The sequence below is a fragment of the Pelophylax lessonae genome (genome assembly GCF_965119305.1).
Source record: "Pelophylax lessonae genome assembly, chromosome: 5".
Classification (NCBI taxonomy): domain Eukaryota; kingdom Metazoa; phylum Chordata; class Amphibia; order Anura; family Ranidae; genus Pelophylax; species Pelophylax lessonae.
In genome coordinates, this window is record NC_138772.1 from 469,432,509 (window position 1) to 469,460,344 (window position 27,836).

The window sequence follows — 27,836 nt, forward strand, 5'->3', positions numbered from 1 at the left end:
GCAGTTTTGGGTCTTTAAATGATACACAAGCCGGGTAAGGCTCTGCGTCTCCATCCCTGTGTATGGAAAATAAGGAAAAAAGATTGGGACTTTAATTGAGGTGCATGAGAACAACCAGCCCTTAGTAAATTATACTCACCGACCAGCCTGCTAACAAACCAAATTAACCTGTCTAACAATGTACGTTAAAAACAGGGGTTTAGTTAACACATTTGCAAACTCATGTGTGAGCTGCAAGGCCCGTTCACGGCACCCTGTATTACTTGCAGTCTAATTTACTAAGGGCCAGTTGTTCTCACACACCTCATTTAAAGTCCCAATTTTTTTCCCTTATTTTAAAGGTGTTTTTTTTTTCTTTCCATTTTAAAATAAATGTTTTATTATTTTTCATTCTCTCCCTGTCATGCTACACAGCTGAAGGCCCAGTTTATACGGGCTGTCTGATCAGGTCCGCCTGTCAGTTTTTCAAGCGGACCTGATCAGACCCTCCAGTCTCCTCTATGGAGCGGCTGATGTCCGCTGACAACGGCCGCCATCCAATTCTGTCTGCCAAAAACAGACGGATGGTGGTCCTACTTTCCATCTGTCCGACGGATCGAATCAGATGGCATTGGATGGAAATGGACAGGCAGTCCATTTCCATCCGAGTGCCTCAATGAGGAGAGTGGGACTGTGTCCATGTTCACTCTGCGGAGCGGACAAGACCTGTCATCCGCCTGCTCAGCGGGGATTAGCGGAGAAATCCCAGCTGAGCAAGCAGAATCCGCTTGGCGGAGGTGCCATGTGAAAAGGGGCTTTACATGGCATGAGTTACTAGATCTCCGATCTCCTCCACCTTGCTGCACTGTCCTTCCCTAGTAAGCCACTTCCCATCACATCATCAAGCTAAGCCAAACGCCGGGCCGGGCAACATCAGCTGGTTCATTAAAATAAAAACTGGCCGCAACTCGGCCTGTGTGTATGGCAGCCGGTCCGACAGAAGCCGGCCATTCGGCATGCGCGGAAAAAAAACTGGCTCCTAACTTTTTTAGCTGGCTCCTAGATTCCAAGCAAATTAGTCAAGCCGTGCATATTTCATTAGTAAACAAAAACCTTTACCTTTCCTGACTGCACCAAATCCTCATTTATATCACCCCCCAACACCACAGATGCTGAAGCTCACAGTGGGAAGGTTTCAGCAACAGAAGTAGCGCTGTCAATCCAGAAGCAGTGGGGTAGGAGCATGTGTGGGCTTGACAAGCTACCGGCCTGTGAATTGGTAGTGACATCGCTGATAGTAATGCCCTCTGCAACATTTTCTCCTCCCACCGTAGTGCAAGCAGGAACTCTGCTCTGAATTCAGGAGCAGTGAAGCAGAGTTGCCACACCAGAAAGCTTCATTAGGTGGAAGTCCCTGGCAGAGACACCCTATAATAAAGTGCTGCAGCACATTTTTATTTTTTCAATTGGAGGTGATAGTTGGTTTTACTTTAAGCCCCTGTTGCACATCGGCAAGATTTCACATGTCAAATTGCATGCCAAATCGCATCCTATTGCCGGCAACGGCACTGCCCCAATCGGTGCGATGCTGACTGTGGTACCGCACCAATTTCCAAAAGTAGTTCCTGCACTACTTTTGGGGATTTCGGGGGCGATGTCAATAGACATGTGTGCATGAACCCGCACAGATGTCTTTCAAATCGCCCCGGAACTTGCACTGAAATGCGGGTTTGAAATTGTGCGAGTTCAGCTGGACTTGCACGATTACAAACCCGTGTTTAATGTGAATGAGGGCTCAGAGCTCTATATGGCCCAGTCCTTGCATCCAATCCATGCTTTGCTTGTGGTGATCGGGCATTACTTGCAGAAATCATGCGTTGAAAGGCCATTTGCTTTGATACCCACCTACATGCAATTACAAGGTATATGCTGAGGTTCATCACTAGGTCATGAAAGCACTACCACAAAGAGTAAGGGCTCTTTCACACGGGCGGTCCGATCAGATCCGCCTGTCAGTTTTTTAGGTGGATCTGATCTGATCCCACCATGCAGCTCTATGGGGCAGCGGGTGTCAGCGGAGGTCACCTCCGCTGACACCCGCTGCCATCCGCATCCGATCCTGTGCTGAAATCTGGACAAATGGAAACCCTATTTTTCCATCCGTTCAGTAATCGGAGCGGAGCGGATCTGATGAGAGCGGACAAGCGGTCCGCTCTCCTCCGATCCCCCATAGAGGGCAGCGGGGGCTGAGACACCTCCCTCTCCACTCTGCAAGCGGAGACAGAGCTGTTATCCGCCCGGCTCAGCGGGGATCGCGGATCGATCCCCGCTGAGCAACACGGATCCGCCTGCGGAGGCGGACCGTGTGAAAGAAGCCTAATACTTTTATATATGTAAATCTATAATTTTTACCATTCTGTGATCCATACAACAAGCCACATGTGCTAGCTTTTGACCTAAAGAGTTAAAATAAGTTGCCTTCCCAGAAGAGTCACTGTGCGTCTCTATAAGCTTTGTGTTATTAAGATGAATGAGGAGCCCATTATGTTAGATGCCTCTGCTGTCTGATTCACTTATTTCTATCTGTGTGAAAGCCCTATCTCACTATGCAGCACATCGGTCCTTCAGCATTTTATCAGAGTGATTGTAGTTATCGCTTCAAAGACATCAAATTACTAACAAACATTTCCCTAAGCAAAGTGTAAGATTTTAATTAAACGCTTCATTGACTTGGATGCATTCAGAAACTCACCTTACTGTGGCGTTTTTTCTTTTTTTTCTAAATTCAACTTGCTTGCCTTTTAATTATGAGGCTACTATATATTTTATGAGTAACTTTGTTCTTCTTCTAAAACTAAAATTGGGGTCTCTGTCTGTCGTAAAGCTGAACTATATTTAAAATGTTTGTTTATGGAGGTCATCGGTAGATATAGATTCCAGAGAGTCTATGGGGTCAGTTCACTAAGTGTCCATTCACACTACCGCGACTTGTCAGCCTGGCAAGTTGCGGTCCATTTTGTGCTACAGGAACCGTTCTAATAGGAGCGACACAAGTCGCTCCGACTTAGAAAAAGGGTCCTGTACTACTTTGGGGCGACCTGGAGCGACTTGCATAGACATTCATTATATGAAGTCTGTGCAAGTTGCGCCGAAGTCGCAGTGCACGCGACTTCACAGGTCGCCCCCGAAGTCGTGCCGCGTTAGTGTGAACCGGCACTAAAGATTGCCACATGCAATAACGTGCTTACATGACTCATTTGCATAAATTATCGCATGCAGTAAAAAAAAATTCTAATTAACCAAAATTAACGATTATGCGGTATTTAGGGCAAAATGAAAAATATTCTGATAAATAATGCAAAAAAAAAAACATGCGGTAAGCTGTTTAGTTCAATTCACAAACAGAACAGAAAGTAAAAAAAGCTACAATATTTATCACCAGGATTTTGCTGGCGTTATCACATGCGGTATTGCTCAGATGCAGCGTGGGGGTCCCCAACAATAGTTGGTTGTTAACCACTTCTGGAATGGAAGGTTTTGCCCCTTAATGACCAGGCCATTTTTTTGTGATTCGGCACTGCGTTACTTTGACAATTGCACGGTCGTGCGACGCTGAACCCTAATGAAATTGATTCCCCCCCCCCCCCCCACAAATAGTTTTCTTTTGGTGGTATGTGGTCACCTGTGCTTTTTTTTTTTTCCACTGCATGATAAACAAAAAAGAGTGACCATTCTAGAGTCCTCTGACAGTCGCTGCCCGATGGTATTAGCCTTCACTAATGGGTAATGGCGCCCTCTGCAGGAGCAGGCTAGGCAGATAATTGATTATCAGGTTAATACAAAAAAAGTTTGTACCTCAGCATGCCACTAGGGGGCCATCCCTCAGCCATTACCAGAACCCAATCTGATATTACTTCAGTTTCATGCTGCCTAGCTTCAGAAGCAGAGTTTTAGGTTTTTTCCTGCTTTGTTTGGGTTTGTGTTTTCTCTTTACACACTAGCTAGAACATGCCTAGTAAGGGCAAGCGGCCATTTTCCCTGTGACATTTGTCATTGACTTTCAATAGGCACCTTTTCTCTGGGCTCGGGGGCTGGCCTCTAGCGATGTGAGGTCACTTCCTCCTTCTCTATTTTTTTTTATCCTGTGTAACATGGGCTGACAGGCTGGGGATTTTTGCTTATATTTCATCCATTATTCGACCAAATCAAATTCTTTTTTTGCTAGTGTGTTTTCTCGAGGGGCTCTTTCAGTTGGTGCAGATGGCGGGGGGGGGGGGGCGGGAACCGCCGATTTAAAGGACCAGCGTCCCTTTTTTCATTTAAGGCAAAAAGGTCTCCCGTGATAATAAATCCCCCACAGACCTGGTGGGGACTTCGGGTACACCTGAATCCTCTCCCCTGGCACCCATATCTGCTGCTCTGGTGACTTTGGCGTCCCAGGTGAATCTGCTGATGTCGGCACGCTCCTCCATAAAAAAACGGCCTGTGCCCTCCCAGTCCTCTGACTCTGAGCCCGAATTGGTTGCCATGGACGATGGTCCCCCTAAGCTGTCCCGGTCCTCCACGTTGAGGGAGAGGGGGAATCTTCCTCCTCGGTAGCGTTTGAACGCGCTACGATGGATGCTCTTATGGGCGTCGTAACAGTATCTCTCTATCTTGACAATGAACCAGCTCAGTCTAGTGAGCAGTCCGTTTTGCTCGGGTTCCGCAGACCCCAGACTATCGGGCCTGGCATTTTTCCTGCCCGGTGGATTTTCACGAGATTGTGAGTGGCCAGTGGCGGCGCATTTAGCGCATGTTGGTGGTGCCTAAGCGTTTTTCCACCCGCTCTCCGTTTTTCGGAGGCGGTAGACGAATGTTGGTCGTTGTCCCCAAGCAGGGGATCACACTGTGTCTAGGCTGAATAAGTCCACCTTGCTGCCGGTAGGGGATTCCTGGTATTCAGGGATCCGGCTGATAGGCGTGTGGAAGCACTTGCCCGCCACATTTTATCTAGTGGCGGATTCCCTGTTGCAACCTGTGTTTTGCTTCAGTGTTGGCCTCTCAGGCGCTCATGACATGGTGCAAGGGGCTTCGCAGCAGGACCCGCTCGTCCACACTGCAAGCTTCCTGGGCGACGCAGGTTTGGACGTTGCCCCGTTGGTCGCCCGGTTGCCGGCGGTGGGGATTGCGATCCACCGCATTACCTGGTTAAATTGCTGGTCGGTTGACCACGCGTCCTAAAAGACGGTGTGTCTGAGGTCCCCTATGAGGGTGGTCGTCTTTTTGGGGTAACTCTAGATGAGTTGATTACGGGGTTCACGGGAGGTAAGAGTACTCGTCTGCCCCAGGTCACCAAGGGAGAGCTCCCCCGTACGCGGAGGGGGCCCTCCTTCAAGACTTCCGCCTTCCCGGTGGCCGCGAGGAGCCGTGGTCGGGTAAGCCAAACGTCGGTCAGTCTGGTGTGGCAGCCCACTCCACCTCTCCCTAAAAGGGAAGCCCTCCACATTGTCAGGGTGGGGGGGACGTCTGCTTTCTTTTCAGGACCCCTGGTTGTCCGGCATTCAGGACAGGTGGGTTCACTAACCAATTCGTTCAGAGCACAAGATCGAGTTGATCTCGCCCCGCAGACAGGTTCCGCCCATCCATTCTTCAGCTGTCCCCTGATCGTCTCAGATCTCATGGGGGCTGTGCACGGTTTGCTTGCACACGGAGTCATTGTACCCGTTCTTTTTCGGAAAAAGTTTTCGCGGTTTTTACTCCAACCTGTTCACGGTGCCCAGGAAAGAGGGCATGGTGTGTCCGATTCTGGACTGGTAGTCCCTGAACCACTTTTTGCGGGACGTTCAGGATGGATCCATCCGGTCGGTGATGGCCTCGTTGAGGCCTGGAGAATTACTGCATCCATCGCCTTGCAGGATGCGTATCTCCACATCCCTATTTTCGAGGGTCATCAGAGCTGCTTCCGCTTTGCGGTGACTGGGGAGCATTACCAGTTTGTGGCGTTGCCTTTCGGTTTCGCTTCGGCTCCCAGGGTTTTCACCAAGGTGTTGGCTCCGGTCTAGCTTTGCTGCGTTTACGGGGCATTGCGGTCCTCGGTTGCCTGGACGATCTCTTGTAAGGTCGAACTCATGTGTAACCTTGGCAAAAGATCTGGCTGTGAAGGTTCAGACGCTTCAGGAGTTCGGGTGGGCTGTCAATTTCAGAAATTGGCACGGACTCCCTCTACTCATTTCCAGTACCTAGATGGTCCTTGGACTTTGCTTAATCTCGGGTCTTCCTTCTGGAGGACAAAAATTCGGGACTTTGCAGGAGGAGATCGGAGCTCTCAGGAATGACAATCTCTCCTCTTTGGGGACCTGCATGCGGGTTCTGGGATGGCTGGTCTCGGCCTTCGAAGCAGTACCGTTTGCTCAATTTCACACCAGGTCTCTGCAAGCGGAGATCCTGGACAGGTGGGACAGGACACCTCAGTCCTTGGAAAGGAGTATTTCCTTGAGTCATCCGGGTCGGATCTTCTGTGGTGGCGCTGGCCGCTGTCCTTGACACAGGGTCGGTCCTTCAGACCTCTATCATTGACAGTTATCAACACGGATGCCAGCCTGTCAGGCTGGGGAGGAGTTCTGGGCACGTTTTGCGCCCAGGGGACGTGGTCGGCGGGGGAGATTTCGCTACCGATCAGCGAATCCAGGCTCTCAGTATGGATGGATAAACCACATCTCATTAACATCAAGCTGTGCTAGTAATCCACACTCCAGCTAAAAAGGAGGAATCGACTCCCTGCGCAGACATCCATAAAAAATCTATTTTCGCTTTTGTTCATTGGACACAGATTCTGGTTCCACTTTTGGGTGGAACACCGCTTTAATGTGAGCCATGACTCTTATTTTATGTTTTTCATTTTCAGCAATTTGAGTTTCAGCTTATTTTTATCTAATTATGAGGATGGTTCTTAAACCAGATGTCACTGGAAATTAAAACAATGAATAACAAAAGTGACCTTTTCATTTTAAATTTGCTAGACGGCAAAACCAGCATGCTGTCTTGTAGTATGAAACCTGTGCTTCCGTTTTTTCAGTACATTTAATACTAACCTTGACACTTTACATCCTTTTTATAATGGGGGAGAATGTGTTATGCTTTTAATTAAAAAAAAAAAAAAAAACTGAGGTCATCATTACACTTGTAAATTTTTAGACAGGTCACTTCCATCCACTTCCATATTTGCATATACTGTACATATAGTGTATAATGTATCCGCGAGCAAGAAGCTTGACATGACATCTGTTTTTGAAATTTAATCAGATTAAGGAAAATATTTAATGGGAAGAAATACTCCTGATGAAGAAAAACATTTTAGAGCAATACTACTCTTGAAAATGCCAATTGCCTGGCTGTCACGCAAAATCCGTGACTTGAGTAATTTTTAACCTGCTGACGTAGAGACATGGAATTTTAGGCCCGGTTCACATACAGTATATTCAAATTGGATGCGTTTTGAACTGCATCCGATTTGCATGACACATGAAATAACATTGATTTCCATTAATGCTGTTTACATGTATGTGGTGCATCTGTAGTGCAAATTTTAAAAAGAGACCTGTGCAGTTAATTGCGAATTCCTGGCTCACTGAGTTCTATGGGAACGCTTCTGAATCGCACATGTGTTCAGTTGTGTTTAAAGATTCTGTTCAGGATTTCAGAATGGATAGCTCTCCTACAGGAGTTGACACACTATGTATTGGCCAGCACTGAAAGCTCAGCTGTGACAAAAATCCATTCTGAGCCTTGCAAATTTGCATCAGAACAGCATCAAAAGCGCACCTGAACCGCTGAACAAATGCTTTGTTTATTTGCAGTGAAAACGGGCATATAATTCGCACTAGACATGTGTGAACCCAGGCTTAATATGATTGTAAACAATTACCGTGTAAAAGAACCCATTACGTTTGAAATGGAAATGAAAGGCAAAACCGTGTGTATAGATATTAAAAAAAAAAAAAAGCAATTTTAACCACTTGCCCACAGGGCACTTTTACCCCCTTCCTGCCCAGGCCAATTTTCAGCTTTCAGCGCTGTCGCACTTTGAATAAGAATTGCGCGGTCATGCTACACTGTACCCATATGACATTTTTCATTTTTTTCGCACAAATAGAGCTTTCTTTTGGTGGTATTTAATCACCGCTGGGTTTTTTATTTCTTACAAAAAAAAAAAAGAAAAAAGACAGAAAATTTTGAAAGAAAAAAGTTTTCTCCTTCACTGATGTGCGCTGATGAGGTGGCACTAATGGGCACTTGGAGGCGGCACTGATGGGCAGCACCATCAGTGCCCATAGTGCTGCCAGTCAGTGCCCATCAGTGCCTTGATGATCAGGCACTGTTGGGTACTGACTGGCAGCACTATGGGCATTGATTGTGGGCACTGATGGCGGGCACTGATGGTAGGCAGGAATTGGCACTTTATTTACATTTTGGGTAATCAGGACACTCAGGGTAATCAGAGGCTGTTCTGGTGCGCCATCATGTGACGGCATCCCAGAACAATAGCTACACCGCTCCGCCGTCATTTGACGGTGGGCAGGTAGTATGTGGTTAAATAGCTTTTTTAGAAGTGGTCACATTCCCTCAGTTCTCAGCTGCATAAGAGCTGGGGGAGGAGCAGCAGCAGTACAAAGCTTCCCAGTGAATGGCTGTGCAGCAGGGGCATATCAGGACAAGTCTGATCATTGGAGGAGAGTACACAGAGTTCCCAGCATAGCTAGAGAATTGACCACGGTGTGCTCGCCTTCTCAGTGTGGTCAATTTTTATTAGGAGAGCAAGTGGGGGGGGGGAAGGCCTGGGGCAAGTTATCTTTGTCATGTGTAGGCTTGTGACGGTATCAGATTTTCATGCTGCGATTAATTGATTAAGGTTTTGCCACGGTATACGGTATTATCACGGTATTCTATTATTAAATTTAAATTATTAAATTTCCACCTCACTTCAGTTTCATTGCTGAATTTAGGGGCTTTGGTTCACTTATGCACATTATTATATAGTCAGCCAGTACAGACTCCGTGAACCAGGCCTAAAATAGGTCATCAAGCAGTGTCTGGCCTAACTGGTGATAACTGGTCCTGGCGCTCGGCTCCGATCCGATGGCCTGATCATTAAGAGGGCAAATCCTTGTGGTCAAGAAGTGGTTAAACCTGAAGGAGGTGTTGTTTATAAATGACTTTACTATTGCTTTAGGCCTGGTTCACATGTATGCGGGTTGGGGGCCCACATTTGCACAGGCATAGCAGCCCATTGATGTGAATGGGCTTGAGCTGCTATGCCTGCGTTTTCAGCTGAAAAAAGGTGCATGCAGAATTTAAAAAAATGCAGTGGCCATGAAATCCATCCTTCTTTTGCACCATGCGACTTACCTGCCGTTGCTGCACACGCAAACTGTTTTTAAATGCCATGCCCACGTATACAAAAAATGCAGAAAGCTTGCCAGAGCAGGAACTGCAGGTTAGTCGCATGGTGCCAAAGCAGGATGGATTTCAAGGCCACTGAATTTAAAAAAAATGCTGCATGCACCTTTTTTCTGCGAAAAAAAAAAAAGAGGGCATAGCAGCCCGTTCAAATCAATGGGCTGCTATGCCTGTGCAAATGTGGGCCACCAACCCACATACATGTGAACCACCAACCCACATACATGTGAACCACCAACCCGCATACATGTGAACCACCAACCCGCATACATGTGAACCAGGCCTAAAGCAATGGTAAAGTCATTAATAGATAAAAACACCGGTCCTCCTGCAGGTTTAACCACTTCTGGATCGCAAGGATTTGCCCCTTTAAAGACCAGGCCATCGGATCAGAGCGCCAGGACCAGTCATCACCAGGTAGGCCAGACACTGCTTGATGGCTATATAATAATGTAATGTGGGCTGCTATGCGTGTGTGTGTGTGTGTGTGTGTGTGTGTGTGTATGTGTATATATGTATATATATATATATATATATATAATATATATTAGAGCTGCACGATTCTGGCCAAAATGAGAATCACGATTTTTTAGCTTGGAATAAAGATCACGATTCTCTGTGTAACAAAAAAAAAAAATTGGGATAACTTTACTGTTACGTTTTTTGTTTTTTTATTCATTAAAGTCTATTAATTGCTTTTGAAAGACTGCTGCGCAAATACAGTGTGACATAAAATATTACAACAATCACCATTTTTTTCTGTAGGGTCTCTGCTAAAAAAATATATGAAATGTTTGGGGGTTCTAAGTACTTTTCTAGCAAAAAAAAAACTGATTTTAACTTGCAATCAACAAGTGTCAGAAAAAGATCCAGTCTTTAAGAGGTTAAACTTCCTTTCTCCCTGGCAGAGGGAAGTAAAAGATACAATGTAATCATTTTTGTTTATAGTTACTGGGAGACTTAAAGAGGAAGTAAACCCTCCTCTACAACTTGTACCTATAGGCAAGCCTATGATAAGGCTTACCTATAGGTACTGTAAATATCTCCTAAACATATACCGTTTAGGAGATATTTACCTTACATGTCGCCAGTGACGTCACTGGCGCATGCGCTCTGAAGGAACGGCCGATCGTGCCGTTCCTTCAGAGCCCCGTGCCGTGACTGTCGGCTCCCGCGCGCGTGCGCGGGAGTGACGTCACCGCGGCTCCGGCCAATCAGATGGCCGGATGCCGCGATCCCGGAAGACGGGCGACTAGACATGTCGCCCGTCATAGAGGTGAGTGAGCGGCACGGCGGGGGCTCGTTCTGAGGTAAGTATTGCATAATGAGCTAATATGCGATGCATACTAGCTCATTATGTCTTTCTTTTGCAGGGTGTAAAAAAAAAAAAAAAAAAAAATTTATACGAGTTTACAACCTCTTTAATGCTGAAAGGCATTAGCTGAGTGAATGAGTCATCCAGCTCACTGAAATGTATCAATTCACAAGTCAGACCCAGGAGCAGAGAAACTCGGTATTTTAAAAATGCCACAATAACAATACCGTGGCTATGCAATACCGCGATATATCGAATTACCGAAAACCGGTGTTCCGTGAAAAAACCATACCCGTGAGAAAACCATACCCTCGTCACTTCCGGAGGGTATGGATTTCTCACGGCAGTGTGTTTAACGTTATACTTGCCGCCGTTACATTAAAACATTTCCTCTGCACTATGAGTGATCTCCGCTACTCTCCCTGTCACTTCCCTGATCTGGGGTAATAAATATAAAAGCGGATCACGGAGCCGACATTTACATCTCATACACCCGCCGCCGCTTTCATATTTATTAGCCCACATCAGGAAAGTTACAAGGATAGGAGCGGAGATGCCTCATAGTGCAGCCGCGCTGTTTTATGTAACTGCCGCAAGTTTAACATTACTTTCACTACCGTAATTATTTCATATCTTCTGAGCATGCGCACTTGTCATCTTCTCTGCTCTTCCATGATGTTTCCGGCTCTCTGAGCATGTGCACTCCTTCGCTGCTCAGCTGTTTCTCACAGGAAGTGACGAGGGTATGGTTTCTTCACGGGGTATGGTTTTTTAACGTTACACCGGCATATGTCTAGTCATGTGTATTACCTATTGTAGTTTTAATGTAAAGTTAATTACACCCCCAAATCAGTTCACATATCGCAGTGCAAACTGACATGGCGCAGGAATCGAATCACATGGGTGTGAACACCTATGTGATCCGATTTCAGTGAGGACCAAAAAAAGGGTCCTGCACCATTTTGGTGCGAATGCAATGCGATTTCAGCCATACAGTTTGTATGGCTGAAATCTCATCGCACAGACATCGTATGTGATCCGCACAGCAATGCGGTGCAAATCACATGCGAGGTCTAGCATCGCACTAGTGTGAACCGGCCCTAAATACAGCCTTTAGTCTGTTGGGATATGTCTCTACTATCTTTGCACATCTAGACTTTGCAATATTTGCCCACTTTTCTTTGCAGAACTCCTGAAGTTCAGTTACATTTGATGGTGAGCGTTTGTGGACTGCAGTCTTCAAGTCATTCCACAGATTTTCAATCGACCTCAAATGGCTGACTAGGCCATGCAGGCACATTCACGCTTTTCTCCTTCAACCACTATGTGGTAATTTTTGCTGTGTGCTTTGGGTCATTGTCATGTTTGTGAGTAAACCTTTCTCCCATTGACCACTTTCTGGCAGAGGGCAACAAATTTCCAAGAATTTGATGGTATTTTGCCCCATCCTTTTTCCTTCTTTCCTGACAAGGGCTCCAGTCCCTGCTGCAGAGAAACACCCTCATAACAAGATATTACCACCTCCATGCTTTACTGTAGGAATGGTCTTATTTGGATGGTGAGCTGTATTGGATTTCTGCCAGACATTTCGTTTGGTGTTGAGGCCAAGTAATTCAAATTTAGTCTCATCTGATCATAACCTCTTTTTCCGTGCGGCCTCAGAATCTTCAAGGTGCCTTTTTAGCAGAGCTCAGTCGTGACTGCATGTGGCCTTTCCTGAGGAGTTTTTTTTTTTTTTTTGCAACCCTCCCTTACAAGCCACACAGAATTTGTGATATTGTTGTCACATATACCCAAAGACCACTCTTTGTCATAAATTCCTGCAACTGCTTCAGAGTTGCTGGAGGCCTCTTGGTAGTCTCTCTGACCAGTTTCCTTCTGGTTCTTTCGTCCAGTTTGGAGGGTCTGTGTTGTACCCAATACCTCCCACTACTTAATACTTCGCTGTTCTTCTAGGCATTGATAAAGCCTTTGACCTTTTTTTTTTTTTTTTTTTTTTATTTGTATCCATTGTATCCATCTCCTGACTTGTGCCTGTCCAACTTTATCCCGGAGATCTTTTGACAGCGCCTTTCCACCCATAATTGTTTGTTTGCTTTAGTTGCACTGCCAGGGACTGAAATACTCCAGGAAAGCTCTTTTCATGGTGACCTAATAAAAATGGCCACAGCTGATTACAATCAATGTCTGTTGTGAGTGGCCATTTCTAGTAAGGGCAAATGAAGCTCAAGCCATAGTCTTCCTGATAATGTTGCCGACAGCTCCGCCTCGCTGACGCAGTGAAATCAGGGCTCCCGGGCACGCATGCGCAATAGAGAAATCGCTTTTGTCCCAACATGAACTAACATCGGCAGCAAACTTCCGCCGTGGCTGCTATAGATATAGAAACAGCCCTGCTCCATGCTCCCCGCCCCCTCCCCTGCCAGGAAACTGAGTGAGAAGGAAAAAAAACAGCACTGCTGGGATATGACGTTTATCTCCCAGGAGTCAGTGCTGCAAATACAGGAAACCATGTCATTTGCCTAGGCTAGTTACAAGCAGGAAAACAGGAAGTACAAAAAATAAGGAATTTACTGCCACCAATTTACATTTTTGATTCACTATTACATAGCAAGAGCTGAATATTTTATTGAAGAAAAGAAGAAGAAATGACTGACGGTCTGATTTAAGCTTGGGGTAAAATCATTTTGAAATGGTATTATTAATGGTGAGGGAATGTGCAGTCCCTTGTTATTTGTACTCGGGAGGGGGGGGGGGGGGAATCCTGTGTGAGCACTATGGTAACCACTTTCTGTCTTATGTTGCCAGGCTTTCAATTGTGGAACCCCAGCTTTATCAAGTGATAACATGGACGCCCCTCAAGCCAGTTTCTTTCCCTCACAGCAGAATGTGATGCTGCCTCCCAATACTTTTAAAGGAAAAGTTGCCTTCATCACTGGGGGAGGTACAGGCCTTGGCAGAGGCATGACAACGGCACTGTCTAGACTTGGAGCTGAATGTGTAATATCTAGCAGGTAATGTACTATCCTTATGCAACCATGACCAATAGTTGCCAACATTCTCCAAAAATGTTTAGGGACACTGTTTTGTTTGTTTTTTTTTTTTTTTGTCTGTATGCGGAGTATTTTAATTAGGGGCAGGGCATTCATTTGTAGGCATGGTCTAGTAGGATTAAAATAATGGGTTTGGTATCAAGCTAAATAGGTGTGGCTTAAAGGGGGTGTGGTTAAATGGAGCCTGCAATGACTTGTGTAGCACCCTACAGGTAGGTGCTAGGTAAAGGTATAGTGGGCCTTGGCTGCCTAACAGCAGGGCCATTATTTCAGCTGGGCTGTCATGTCTCCCAGGTGTGTCTGCTGAGAGGGGAGTCTCCCCACTGGCTCCATGAGAGGATTCTCATTGGGCAGTGGAGCAAATCCTATCAGATCCCCGTTACAGCCATGGGATCTCAATTTGGTGCTGTCTTTTCTTCAAAAGCCCCCTTTTGAGAAAACTTGGGAGATTTCGCTGCTTGCTTTGTCTCAGAAGGTTGCCTTCTTGGTGGCGATCACTTCGGCCCACAGAGTATCTGAATTGGTGGTGTTGTCTTGCTGTTCATCTTATCTGGTGGTTCACAGAGATAAGGTGGTACTTCGACATAATCAGTCGTTCCTTCTTAAGGTGGTTTTCTGATTTTCATTTAAATAAAGACATTGTACTGCCTTCCCTTTGCCCTAAACCTCAGCATCCTAAGGAGTATGCTTTACATTCTTTGGATGTGGTCCAGGCTATCGGGGTTTACTAATGCCTCGTTTCCACTGAGCGGATCGGGTCGGTTCGGTACGGTACGCTAATTTGAGTGTTTCCATTATGAAAGTGGCCCATACAACCAAACCAAACCACACCATTCCTGGTCCTGCTTCAGATGTAGGGCCATAGGAAATGGTACGGTACGGTTAGGGCGGAGCTACTGGCGTCACACTATACATTCCACTGATTGGCAGACAGGAAAACTTCAATGCTTACGTTAAATGAAAGAGCAAAACAAACACCTCAATTGCTGTAAACCCTGCATGGTCCCTGGTGCCCCGACTTGCAGTGGAAACGCTCACCTGAATAGACCGGACCATTCTAACCCTTCCAAACTGTACCGACCCGAACCCTTCCACTCAGTGGAAACGAGGCATTAGAGACCACTGCGTCCTTCAGAAAATCTGACGCTCTTTTTGTCCTTAAGGATAGATCTTGTAAGGGTCTGGCTGCGTCTGCTGCAACCATTTCCAGATGGATCAGATGGTGGTACAGGCCTATTCAATGAAGGGTCAGATTCCTCCTTTTCCAGTGAAGGTGCATTCTACTAGAGAGCTGGGTGCCTCCTGGGCTTTTCGCCATCAGGCTTCGGTGCTACAAGTTTGCAAGGCGGCAACTTGGTCGTCTGTGCATACCTTTACAAAATTCTACAAGGTTGATGTGCTGGCATCAGCGGATGTTTCTTTTGGCCGCAAAGTTTTGCAGGCTGCAGTTTAACCACTTAAGCCCCGGAAGATTTTACCCCCATTCCGACCAGGGGGTATTTTGCGATTCGGCACTGCGTGACTTTAACGGACAATTGCACGGTCGTGCGACGCTGTACCTAAACTAATTTGATGTCCTTTTTTTGCCACAAACAGAACTTTCTCTATCGCTCATTGACAGACGTAGTCTTCTTGATTCTCAAGAGCTGGGTTATGTTGTCTCCGCAGGAGTAGGACTAGGCAGAAAGACAAAACGTTCTGGCTCCACCTTAGGGGCAGTCCCTGAGGGTATATCCTCCCTCTCTCTGCTACAGGGAATCAGTTTTTTTCTGTCTAGTCAGGAGTAAGGACCTAAGTTCCTTGCTGGGATCTTTTGGGTCCTGGCAAGATTTTTTCTTTAAAAAAAAAAAAAGGCAGTTTTTCTCCAGTGTTTTTTTCCTGTGAGATCTTCAAGCAAATACGCCGGACTGGGCGACACTAGTGGTCACCCCAGCCGGCCTACGAGCGCGCGCAGACCATTGCATTGCGCTTGGTCGGCCGCGACACATTCAAGTAAGTATGCGGGGCCGGGCGACGGGCTGGGTGTTGAGATCCAGTGGTCACCCCGGTTTCTGCCTACGAGCGCGTGCAGACCAGAGCTCCGCGCTGGGTCGGCCGCGACGGAGTCCCAGTGGAGGGACTGACCTTGCGAGTTAAAAGTCTCGCTTGGACGCCAGGAACCAGAGAGTCGAGGCGTCCGGAGTGGTCCACAACCCCCCACCCCGGTGGAGAGGGTATTGTAAAGAGAGGGTGCCTGTCGGTTCGGTATGGTGAGTAAACGTTCCCTTTTTTTCTTTCCTCGTTATGAGGCAGTATGAATTATGGGCCCCTCCATACATGGTCAGTATATATCTGACACTAAAAGTCCCCCTTGTAAATACAGTATGTGTTTGGTGGGAAGTGGACTTGGTTTGAGAGCTAACACTCTACCCAGCAGACTGTAGCATTACAGCAGACATAGGAGGTATAATCCTACCTTAATTGTAGTGTATCTCCTGCAGATCAATAAATCGCCACTTAGCAGAGATGCAGGTGGATGTGCTGGGAAAAACGATTTCGGCGGTCCGCCGCCATTTTGCCGTAGACCAGGTGCATGTATGTCCTCGGGTCACGCCGGCCGCCATGTTTTTGGAGTCTATTGTCTCTTGTATGGGGGCGGCCATGTTTCATGAGCCCAGCTACCTCGTGGAGAGCTGGGAATGACGGAAGGCGTACACAGGGGGCGGAGCCACGTCCTTCTACCCGGGAAAAAGCAACAGCTCCTTCCAGTCTGTAAAAGACAGACGCTGACTGCAGTTGGTTGGAAACTTCACTGCATCGGTTGGTGAGCCTTGGGGGTCCCTCTCTCTCTGTGGGGATCGAGAAGCAGGTACTCTGAGGGGCGCTATTGCGCTAGGGGGAGACACATAAAAAAAAAAAGAGGTTTTTTGATTTAAAAAAAAAAAAAAAAAATTTTTTTGTTTTTTCTGGCAAAGGTGTCCTGAATTAACATGGACCCTGCCACTCATGTATCTCCTCCGGATCCCCTCGAGGGGTCTGCAGGATCCTCCAGCACCCCACTGACGATTGAATCATTGTCAGCTATTATGGAAACTTTTGTGTCCCGGGTGGAAGTGGCTTGTCAGGGCGCAAGAAAGCGACCCCCGCCTAACCCCTTATTATCTGAAACCTCGGATTTAGACTCTGAGCCTATTTCTGCAGTTGCTGGTACTTCATCTGGGATTGGTGTCTCGTGTACTGTCTCTTCAGACAGTGAGGAGGATGTTTCGGCATCAGCCATAGCCAGAGAGGAAGCGTTGGTAAACGCACTCATTGTATCTGTTCAAGAAACCTTAAGATTACAGGGTATTCCGTCGGAAATGGCTGAAACTGAAATCCCTTTTGGGACTAAAAAACGCATCAAAGTGGCGAAGGTTTTTCCATTACCCAAATATTTTGGCAATCCAATCGAAGAAGAATGGCGTCTGCCAAAACGCACTTCTGCTATTTCTAAACGCATTAACAGGCGTTATCCGTTTGAGGAAACCCTCATTAAGAAATGGACAGAACCACCTGTGGTGGATTCACCAATTGCTAGATTGAATAAAGCCACGGTTATTCCTCTAGAAGACGCTCCGTCTTTTAAAGATCCAGTGGATCGCAAAATAGAAGCTATGTCTCGCACCATGTTTACCTTTATTGGATCAGCTTTCAGACCAATAATTGCTATTGGTCTGGTTTCGCAGACTGTAACTGAATGGACCAAGTGGTTACGCCGGGACTTAGAAGAGGTCCCTCAGGCGGTATCAGATTTGTTGGAACAAATGATACAGGGGTTACAGTTTGTGTGTGATGCGGCGTTAGACGCCACTCCATTATTGGCGCGAGCATCAGTCTCAGCAGTGGTTCTCAGGCGTACACTGTGGCTAAAAGGTTGGTTAGCCAACCAAGGTTCCAAAAAAGCATTGGCTAGTATCCCCTTTTTAGGAGAGCGTCTTTTTGGAGCCAACTTAGATGAGATCATTAAGGATCTCACGGGTGGAAAGAGCACCTTTTTACCGCAAAATGTTAAAGGTAAAGGAACTCGTCAAAAACGAGGGCCTTCTTTCTCTGCTCACAAAAAGTTTTTTCGTCCCGCGGGTGAAAAAATTAAGTCCTCCAAAGCTTCTTCAGGAGGCTTCAGGGGACGTTGGTCGGGCAAGCAAAAGCCCGCCCCCTCCAGACCTGAAGATAAATCGTCCAAAGCCTGAAGGTGCGCCCCCACCCATAACTGGGGTGGGGGGACGTCTTCGCCGGTTCCCGGATCCATGGCTTTCCAGAATCCCGGACAAGTGGGTTTGCGAAGTCATAAGGTCAGGGTACAAGATCGAGTTTCGATCTCTCCCACCGGCGCGATTCTTCCCTTCCAATATTCGACTATCCCCGGATCGTTTAGAAGATCTGCGGAGAGCAGTCACGGATTTACTACAACAAGGAGTGGTAGTCCACATTCCTTGGACAGAACGTTTTCAGGGGTTTTATTCAAACCTATTTACAATACCCAGGAAAGAGGGCAAAGTGCGTCCAATTCTGGACTTAAGGGCACTCAATTCTTTTGTCAACATAAGAAAATTCAGAATGGAGTCCATTCGCACAGTAGCAGCCTCCCTGCATCCAGGGGATGTCCTAGCGTCCATAGACATCAAGGACGCATATCTTCACATTCCCATTTTCGCAGGACATCAGCGGTTTCTACGCTTTTCCGTAGAAGAGAACCACTATCAGTTTGTGGCGTTACCTTTCGGTCTCGCCACGGCTCCTCGGGTCTTCACGAAGGTGTTGGCCCCAATGTTGGCACTACTGCGCCAAAGAGGCATATCGATTCTAGGTTACCTAGATGATCTTCTGCTTCATGCAGAGTCTCCTCAGACCCTGCTACAAAACATAGAAATTACTATAATTTCTTTACAGGAATTCGGGTGGCTGGTGAACCAGCAAAAGTCATTTCTGGTTCCCACCCAGAGGCTCGAATATCTGGGTCTAATTCTAGACACACTCAGGACAAGAGTTTTTCTTCCGGTAGGGAACGGAAGATTCAATTAGCAGTCCAGTTGTTACTATCCAACAGCTGGTCTTCTCTTCGAACTTGCATGAGGGTTCTGGGGTTGATGGTGGCTTCCTTCGAAGCAGTCCCATTTGCCCAGTCCCATACCCGAATTCTTCAGCAAGAGATTCTTCTCAGATGGAATCGGAATCCGGAATCCCTGGACAATCAGATCCGATTGAGCAAACAGACCAGAGAGTCTCTGGTCTGGTGGCTTCGGTCTCCGATGCTCAGCCAGGGAAAGTCATTTCTGCCAATATATTGGACAATAGTGACCACGGATGCCAGTCTATCCGGATGGGGAGGAATTCTCGGTCAGTTATCAGTCCAGGGACTTTGGTCCCTGGAAGAATCCAGGTTGCCGATAAATGTATTGGAACTGAGAGCGATCAGACTTCGTCTGATTCACTGGACCGAGCAGCTCCAGGGCAGCCCGGTTCGGATCCAGTCGGACAATGCCACGGCCGTGGCTTATGTCAATCACCAGGGGGGCACCAAGAGTGTCCGAGCGGCCAAAGAAGTGGCTTGCATTCTTCTCTGGGCGGAACGATTTGTTCCAGCTATCTCTGCGGTGTTCATTCCGGGGGTGGAGAATTGGCAGGCAGATTATCTCAGCCGTCAGACTCTGGATCAGGGGGAATGGTCCCTCCATCCAGAAGTTTTCCACCAGTTGTGCCTACGGTGGGGCACCCCGGATGTGGATCTGTTGGCATCACGATTCAACAGGAAAGTACAGAGATTCGTGGCTCGCTCCCGCGATCCTCTAGCAGAGACCGCAGACGCACTGATCGTCCCGTGGGGGCAATACCAGCTAATGTATGCCTTCCCTCCTCTCGGGTTACTGCCAAAACTTCTTCGCAGGATAGAGGAGGAAGGAATTCCAGTAATTCTGGTAGCTCCGGATTGGCCTCGTCGAGCTTGGTATGCCGACGTGGTCAGACTGGTGGCGGACGTCCCGTGGAGACTTCCTCTCAGGGAGGACCTACTGTCTCAGGGACCGATCTTCCATCCTGCTTTACGATCGCTGGCTTTAACGGCCTGGCTATTGAGACCCAGGTGCTGAAGGACAAAGGTTTGTCAGCTTCAGTTATTCCTACTCTAGTTGAAGCAAGGAAAGCGACTTCCAGAAAGACTTATCATCGTACATGGAAGTCCTACATTGCATGGTGTGAACTTATTCGGTTAGCCGAATATTAGCTTTTCTGCAACAAGGGGTTGAGCAGAAACTGGCCTTGAGCACTATCAAGGGTCAGGTCTCAGCATTAGCCATCTTCTTTCAGAAACCTTTGGCTACTCATTCCTTGGTGCGGAATTTCATCCAGGGGGTGCGACATCTGGCTCCGCCAGTGCGCGTGCCGTTACCACCCTGGGATCTTAATTTAGTATTTTCGGTTCTTCAGAAACCTCCCTTTGAAGATATTAGGGAGATTCCTCTACCTACGTTGTCCCAGAAGGTGGCTTTCTTGGTGGCTATCACTTCTGCACGCAGGGTGTCAGAACTGGCCGCATTATCTTGTCATTCCCCATATCTGGTGGTTCATAGAGATAAGGTGGTTCTTCGTCCGAATCCATCCTTCCTACCAAAAGTGGTTTCAGAATTTCATCTGAATGAAGAAATTGTATTACCTTCCCTGTGTCCTAAGCCCAGTCATCCTCGGGAGTTTGCTTTACACTCCTTGGATGTGGTCCGGGCGATCAGGGTATACTTGAAAACGACAGACTCGTTTCGCAAGACGGATTCACTTTTTGTGATCCCGGATGGACCCAAAAAGGGGTTGCCTGCATCTGCCGCGACTATTTCCAAATGGATCAGACAGACGGTGGTACAGGCTTATTCTAATCAGGGTCGGGAGCACCCGTTCCCTGTTAAGGCGCACTCCACTCGGGCGCTTAGTGCGTCCATGGGCCTTTCGCCATCAGGCGTCAGTAGTCCAGGTGTGCAAGGCGGCTACCTGGTCGTCGGTGCATACCTTTACAAAACATTATAAAGTTGATGTAATGGCATCATCTGATGCCGCGTTTGGCCGCAAGGTTTTGCAGGCCGCCATTTGAGGAGACCAGTGGTCTGCCTCGAGGGTTTTTTTTCGTTGGAAATTTTTCATTTGAGTCTCATTCTTTGTTTATAATGAGCCTTTAAAACTTCTAGTTTGGCACCGGTTGGGCCTTCTAGATTGGTTTTTGATTTTTGTCAATCCCACCCCTCATTTGTGGCACTGCTTCTGGATGTCCCAGCTCTTGAGAATCAAGAAGACTACGTCTGTCAATGAGCGATAGAGAAAATCGGATTTTTGTAAGATCTTACCGTAAAATCCTTTTCTCTTAAGCTCATTGACAGACGTAGTACCCGCCCCTCTATCATTGAGTTGGGTTGGGTTAAATTCTCTGTTACTGCTTTAGAACAGAACTGATTCCCTGTAGCAGAGAGAGGGAGGATATACCCTCAGGGACTGCCCCTAAGGTGGAGCCAGAACGTTTTGTCTTTCTGCCTAGTCCTACTCCTGCGGAGACAACATAACCCAGCTCTTGAGAATCAAGAAGACTACGTCTGTCAATGAGCTTAAGAGAAAAGGATTTTACGGTAAGATCTTACAAAAATCTGATTTTCTTTTGGTGGTATTTGATCACCTGTGCGATTTTTGCGGGACTGCGACATTGCGGCGGACAGATCGGACCCTTGACTGACATTTTTGACACTTTTGGGGGTACCAGTGACATTACTGCAGTAATTAGTGCTATAAATATGCACTGTTACTGTAAAAATGACACTGGCAGGGAAGGGGTTAACTTTATTGGGGAAGGAGGGGTTAAGTATGTCCCTAGGGGCGTGTTTCTAACTGTCATTGGACATGGCTACTGGTGTAAGAACAGAGATCAACGGTCCTACATAGTAGAACCGTGTGATCTCCATTTTTACACAGGGAAGAATGACAGGCGGCTTTGTTTACATTAGCCGCCTGCCTTTCTCCCTTCACGGCGCACGATCGCGAGTGACCGGCAGACATCGGGTCCGCCGGTCACACGGCACTGACTTCTTAGGGAATGAGCCGGGGCGGGCGCAAGCTCGCCCGCTATTGGCTCACAAGCCAGTGACAGGCTAGTGACGTACCCATACGTCACTTTGCCTGGCCAGGGCTGACCGCCGCAGTATATATACTTGCGGCGGTCGGCAACCGTTTGAGAGAAACCCCCCCCCCCCTTTTTTTTTTTGTTTTTTTTTTTTTTTTTTGTTTCTCTTTGAGGGTGCGTTGTTCCGGGGGGAGCTCTTGTTTCTGGTTGAGCTCTGTTTTACCTGGTTGGCTATGTTTTGGCCATTAGGGCATTCAGGTTTTTTGTTCCTGTCTTGTTCCCACCTCTCATGTTTTTACTGCTTTGGGACATCCCTATAGTCTATAGTATAGCAGAGCCTGAAGGGTTATGCTTGCTGGGACAGCCCCTATAGGCGTGGACAAGCCTTTTTTCTGCCTAGTGCCTATCCCTAGTGGGAGGAGCGTAACCCTGTAGTCTATGAATAAACAGAGCTGCGTATGTAGCTGAACTTCAGAGAAAAGGATTTTATGGTAAGTCCCCCCAAAAATCCAGTTTTTCAGATACAGGTACTTTTTGTCCCATGAATATCAAAGTGTAGATATATTTGCAATGCACATTAAAATAAAGAACAGTAATCCATTGCATCTATGTGATTTGTCACAAAACCAAACTAAAGGTGACCATACACGGCCCAATCCTGTTCCTAGTACCATGCACTAGCAAGAATCAAACTCGATAAGGTCACCCTTCAGGGTGGCCATTGCTATGTTTATATATGTTGAATTGTCTGTGAAACCTGACCATTCCGTGTCTTTTCCCAATGAGGGGTACTGAACTGCATGTATATGGGGCTTCTGTCAATTAAATGAGTCGTATGAGAGACGGTGGTAAATCCCAGCTCTGCAATGGACAGGTTGCCATTTTCAGGGAGCATCTTGTGTGCCTTATAGCCAGTACACTGTAGTGGTGAAAACTTTTCAAAATGTCATAACTTTTTTATTTATTTATTTTTTTTTTATTTGTAGTTTATTTTGAGTTACCTTAAGTGGTAAGCGCCTGTATGTGTAAAGATGAGCCTTCCAGTCTTTTACCATTTTAAATGCTTTGAGTTAAATTGCTTAGCCATACACACTATTTCCAAATTGTAAGATCTGGCACTTGAGCCAGTATCAATGCTTTTTAATATGCAACAGATTGGTTGCTATAGTTCCTGTAGACCTCAAGAAAGGGACCATTTTTAAACTGTCTTTTAAATTTGATTCTGTTTTCAGGAAATTGGATGTGTTGAAGGAAACAGCAGCTGAGATCTCGGCGGAAACTGGAAATAAGGTAGTTTATTTGACCGTGTTTATTGTGTGTGTTTTTTAATCTGACTTTTTTTACACAGCCCTGTCACTCCCCTCTCATTTCTTATGCATACAGACAGACAGACCATGAAACTGGCTTTTCTCTAATATTTCTCATTCAAACAGACCCTGATACATTATTTCCAATTTATTATTTCCTATTTATACAGATCGATCACCATTACTGTCATTTTTCACTCAGTGATATTATAATTCCTGTTTTTACAGACAGACCCCACTGTTTGTACTTTTACTCAGCAATATTATTTCCTATTCATACAGACAAACTCTGTTATTGTCCTTTCACTCAGTCTTGTTACTCCCTCCTTGTACAGATAAGACGATGTAAAACATTCCCATGTTGTCAGCCATCTTGTTACTTTTTTTTAAGATAGTACACCATAAACATCCATATTTCATTTTTCTTTAGCATTAGAAACCATCTGTTTAACTACAGACCACTTTATTAAACAGAAAGTTCACCTTTGTAAAAAAACAAAACCCGAAACAAAAAAACACACTGTGCAGTAAATGGGCCCCAGTGCATTGAAAAAAATACAGGGTTTGATTTACTAAAACTGGACAGTGCAAAAACTGGTGTAGCTTTGCATCGAAAAACGGCTTCCAGGTTTTATTGTCCAAGCCTAATTAAACAAGCTGAAGTGGGAAGCTTATTGGTTACCATGCACAGCTGCACCAGATTCTGAGTGCACAAGTTTAATGCTTTGTACACCCGATTAGATAACCGGACGACTTATTGTTTGCATTTTGTTGATTTGATACTAGTAGCGAATTCAACAATGCGTACTAAACGTATGTTTTTTTTTTTTTGTACGATTCTGGAAAAGCTTCCCGATTGCGTAGTTATGTATCAAATAGTGCAAAACAAAAACAAAGGCAGCCAGGATTTTTCAGGGTTATTTTAGTGTTTCTGATCATGCGTGGTCTTTATCTATCGATTTTTAGCAGACTCATACTGTACTGATTAAACGATTGTCGTTCGCTAGGCTATCGTACGACAAAAGTTTTCGTGTTTGTCCCTTCGGATTTTGTTGGACGAAATGTCGTAATCGGCTGTGGAAAGCTGTGTACTAACGATCAGATTATTGTGCGATCAGTTGGAGTGATTGATTTTTTTTTTTTTTTGTACGATTTTATCTGATCGTGTGTACGAGGCATTAGTAGATCTCCCCACTGTGTAGCTTTAAAATTTGGAGCTTCATATAAGTGCTATTCCTGAAGGCCCATGGCCTAACTGAAAAACTACTAATGGAGAAGATCTGTTCATTGGCTTTGGGCCACCCCATGAGTTGGGCGCACACTAAGCATACATGTTCAAGTCTCGTGCATGTGCAGTACGCTGAGCTCAGCCGCTGTGGTGATAGGGGGAGCAGATTTTAAGAGGCAGAAAGTTCATCCCAATAATGCTGGGAGTGCGCACAATGTACCATATTTATTGGCGTATAACACGCGCCGGCGTATAACGCGCACCTCAATATTAGAAGAGAAATTTCAGGAAAAAAGCTTAAATTGACATCTCACCAGTGTCCAGCAATGCAGCCTCGCCAGCGCAGTGTCCAGCAATGCAGCCTCGCAAGCGCCATTGACACTATCCGAATACTTTTTTAAAAAGGCCGAGAGCAGAAGGGGGCGTGCCGGGCCGAGGAGAAGGGAGAACGAGCGCTCGCTGTCATCGGAAATCCTGCCTCCTCTGCCTCTTCCGATCTCCCTTCTGCTCTCGGCGCTGCTTCCCGGCCTTTTGTTTTTTTAATATCGGCGTTAAACATGCACTGTTGCTTTTACCTCAATTTTTAGGAAGAAAAAGTTTGTGTTTATACGCCGATAAATACGGTACTTGGCCTCCCAGATCACAGGCAGCATGACAGGGATTTCTACATTTAGTAAGCGCTCAGCCAGGTTGTAGGAAAGCCCATGTGGACCAACATGGCCCTCAAATGCTAAATTTTAAAGCTATGCAGTGGTATTTATAAAGGGACCTCTTGCATGAATAGTTCATTGTTTTACAACAATGAAAATTTCTTTATACAGTGTCTCACGAAAGTACTCACTTTTGTTGCCAGCGGTTTAGACATTAATGGCTGTGTGTTGCGTTATTTTGAGGCGACAGCAAATTTACACTGTTATACAATCTGTACACTCAGTACTTTACATTGTAGCAAAGTGTAATTTCTTCAGTGTTGGCACATTAAAAGATAGAATAAAATATTTACAAAAATATGTGGGGTGTACTCACTTTTGTGAGATACTATAGAATAGTGCCATTGCTTACCTTTTGTACAGTTTGGTAAAATAAAAACACCCTACATTTTTACAAATGCAAAATAATTGTGCAAGTAGAGCTATTCCTTCAAGCTGTTCTTCATAAAAATTAAGACTTTCTCTATCATTCACTGACAGACGAAGCTCCATATTCTTCTTAACCATTGGGTTATGCTGCCCCCTACAGGAGTAGAACACTAGGCAGGAAAAAACTTTACCACGCTTATGGAGCAGTCCATGCAGGCATACACCCACTCACTCTTCTAAAGGATTCAGTTTTTCTGCCTAGTTCCCGGCTGGGACTTCAGTCTTGGCTTGTTTTTTATTTTAAAGGAAACCTTTGGCACTTGCTCCAGTCAGGGGGGTGGATGCTGTTGTTGCTGACTGGGCTGTCAGGATCGCACATGGGGGCCTTTGAGCAAGTTCCCGGCCCCCTGGGGGTTAGTGACTGAGGCAGGGATGTCATTTGGGCTCCTTGCGGTAGTTATAGGCTTGGGGGGGGCGGATGTTTCTGCACCTCACGTGTCTGGGTCGGGCCAAAAATTTAGTCCGCAGCTTTGCAGCCTACTCCTGGCTGTCCGGGTACCTGAATCGGGCTGACCGAGCGGAGGTGCCTGACCAAGCTGACCGGTAGATGCCTTACGCGGCCGGATCGGGCCAAAAATTGAGGCTGTGGCTTGCGGCTGACGGAGCTGGCTGTCTGAGTGACTGACCAGGCTGTCTGAGCTCCTAACTGAGCTGTCTGAGCTACTGATCAAGCTGATAGAGCTGGCGGCGGATTCGTGACCGGATCGGGCCCCAAAATTAGACTGCGGCTGGCTGTCCGAGCTGTTGTTCAGGCTGTTTGAGCTGCTGACCGGGGTGATAGAACAGTGGATGGGCGTCCGGCCTCTCCCCCCTCAGGGTGGTGGACATATGGACTGCCTGGCGTTCCCCCCCCCCCCCCCTCCTTGAACCGGGGGGCGCTGTGGGGTCGTTGTGTGGGGGTACTCTGCCTGCACATCTGCGTCACGGCGGGCCCCCTCTTCCCCTTTATAGGGGGCTATGTCCTTGTATGCCATTTATGGTGGGCGACCGTTGGGTCTAAAAGGGGTCTTTTTGTGGAACTTTAGCCAGTGTCTCCATGCGGGACTGTGGTCGGTGACCTCCCCATGCTGGTCATATTCTCAAGGGTGAGCTTAGCATATAGTGACTCTACTGGGTCTGTGTCCACGCACTTCGGGTGCCCTGCGGTGAGGGTGATTCCTTTTTTTACTGCACATGTGCATGCAGGGTCTTCAGGGACCCGCAGATTCCCTAAAAGCGGCAAAGGTACTCCCTTTTCCCGTCTACCGTGACAAAATCTTTGCGAGTCAGTGGAGTTGCTCTAAACGCAAAATAATGGAAACCACGCATAGTGTGACTAAAAAGCTGGTCTGTGGACCAAGCTTCTAAAAAGGCTCTATCAGATCCCCCCTTTATGGGGGACCGACTATTTGGGTCTTTATTGGATGAACTGATCAAAGGACTCACAGGTGGAAAGAGTATTCTTCCTCTATCCGCTAAGGGCAAGTCACTGCCTAATAGACGGGGCCCTTATTTTTCAGCACACAGGCGGCTCCTTCATGCCTCGGGCATGCAGGAGAAAGGACCTAAGCCATTTAGGTGATCTAGGGGTTCCAAGAAGATGTGGTTGGGTAAGCCGAGAACAGGCCCCTCCAGATCTGCAGACAAATCTCCGTCTGCATGAAGGGACGCCCTCCCTCGTATCTGGGGTGGGGGGACATCTTTGTTTTCTTTCCGGAACCAGGGACCTCCTTGATTCAGGACAAATGGGCCCACGAGCTGCTCTGATCCGGTTACAAGATCGAATTCAGGTCCCGACTGTCAGACAGATTCTTCCCACCAAATCTACACATATCTTCAGATCGGTTAAGGGATCTACATAAGGCTGTACAAGATCTGCTGCCGCAAAAGGTGATTGTGGCGGTTCCTTCTTGGAAACGCTTTGAAGGGTTTTATTCAAACCTGTTTACTGTTCCCAGGAAAGAAGGGAAAGTGCGTCCAATTCTGGACCTCAAGGCTCTGAATCACTTTGTGCGGGTACAGAGGTTTCGAATGGAGTCTATTCGCACGGTAGTGGCATTCCTACACCAAGGGGACTTTTTGTCCTCTTATCGATATCGAGGACACATATTTTGCACATCCCTATTTATGCTGGACACCAGGGTTCTGTTCGCTTTGCTGTAGAAAAGGAACATTATCAATTTGTGGCGTTACCCTTTGGTCTCGCCTCTGCCCCCAGGGTCTTCACGAATGTGTTTGCTCCTGTGTGGGCATTACTTTGACAGCGGGGGGATTGCGGTACTAGGGTACCT

The 27,836-nt window shown here is 46.7% G+C and overlaps 1 protein-coding gene across 1 annotated transcript in view; it reads left to right on the forward strand.

The window, feature by feature from the left end:
• DECR1 (2,4-dienoyl-CoA reductase 1) overlaps positions 1 to 27,836 on the forward strand; it is a 173,397-nt gene that overhangs the window by 20,233 nt on the left and 125,328 nt on the right. The window contains exons 2-3 of the mRNA XM_082258792.1: positions 13,541 to 13,746; positions 23,125 to 23,182. Of these exons, the coding sequence (XP_082114918.1) occupies positions 13,541 to 13,746; positions 23,125 to 23,182 (264 nt within the window). The remainder of the gene's footprint in view (positions 1 to 13,540; positions 13,747 to 23,124; positions 23,183 to 27,836) is intronic.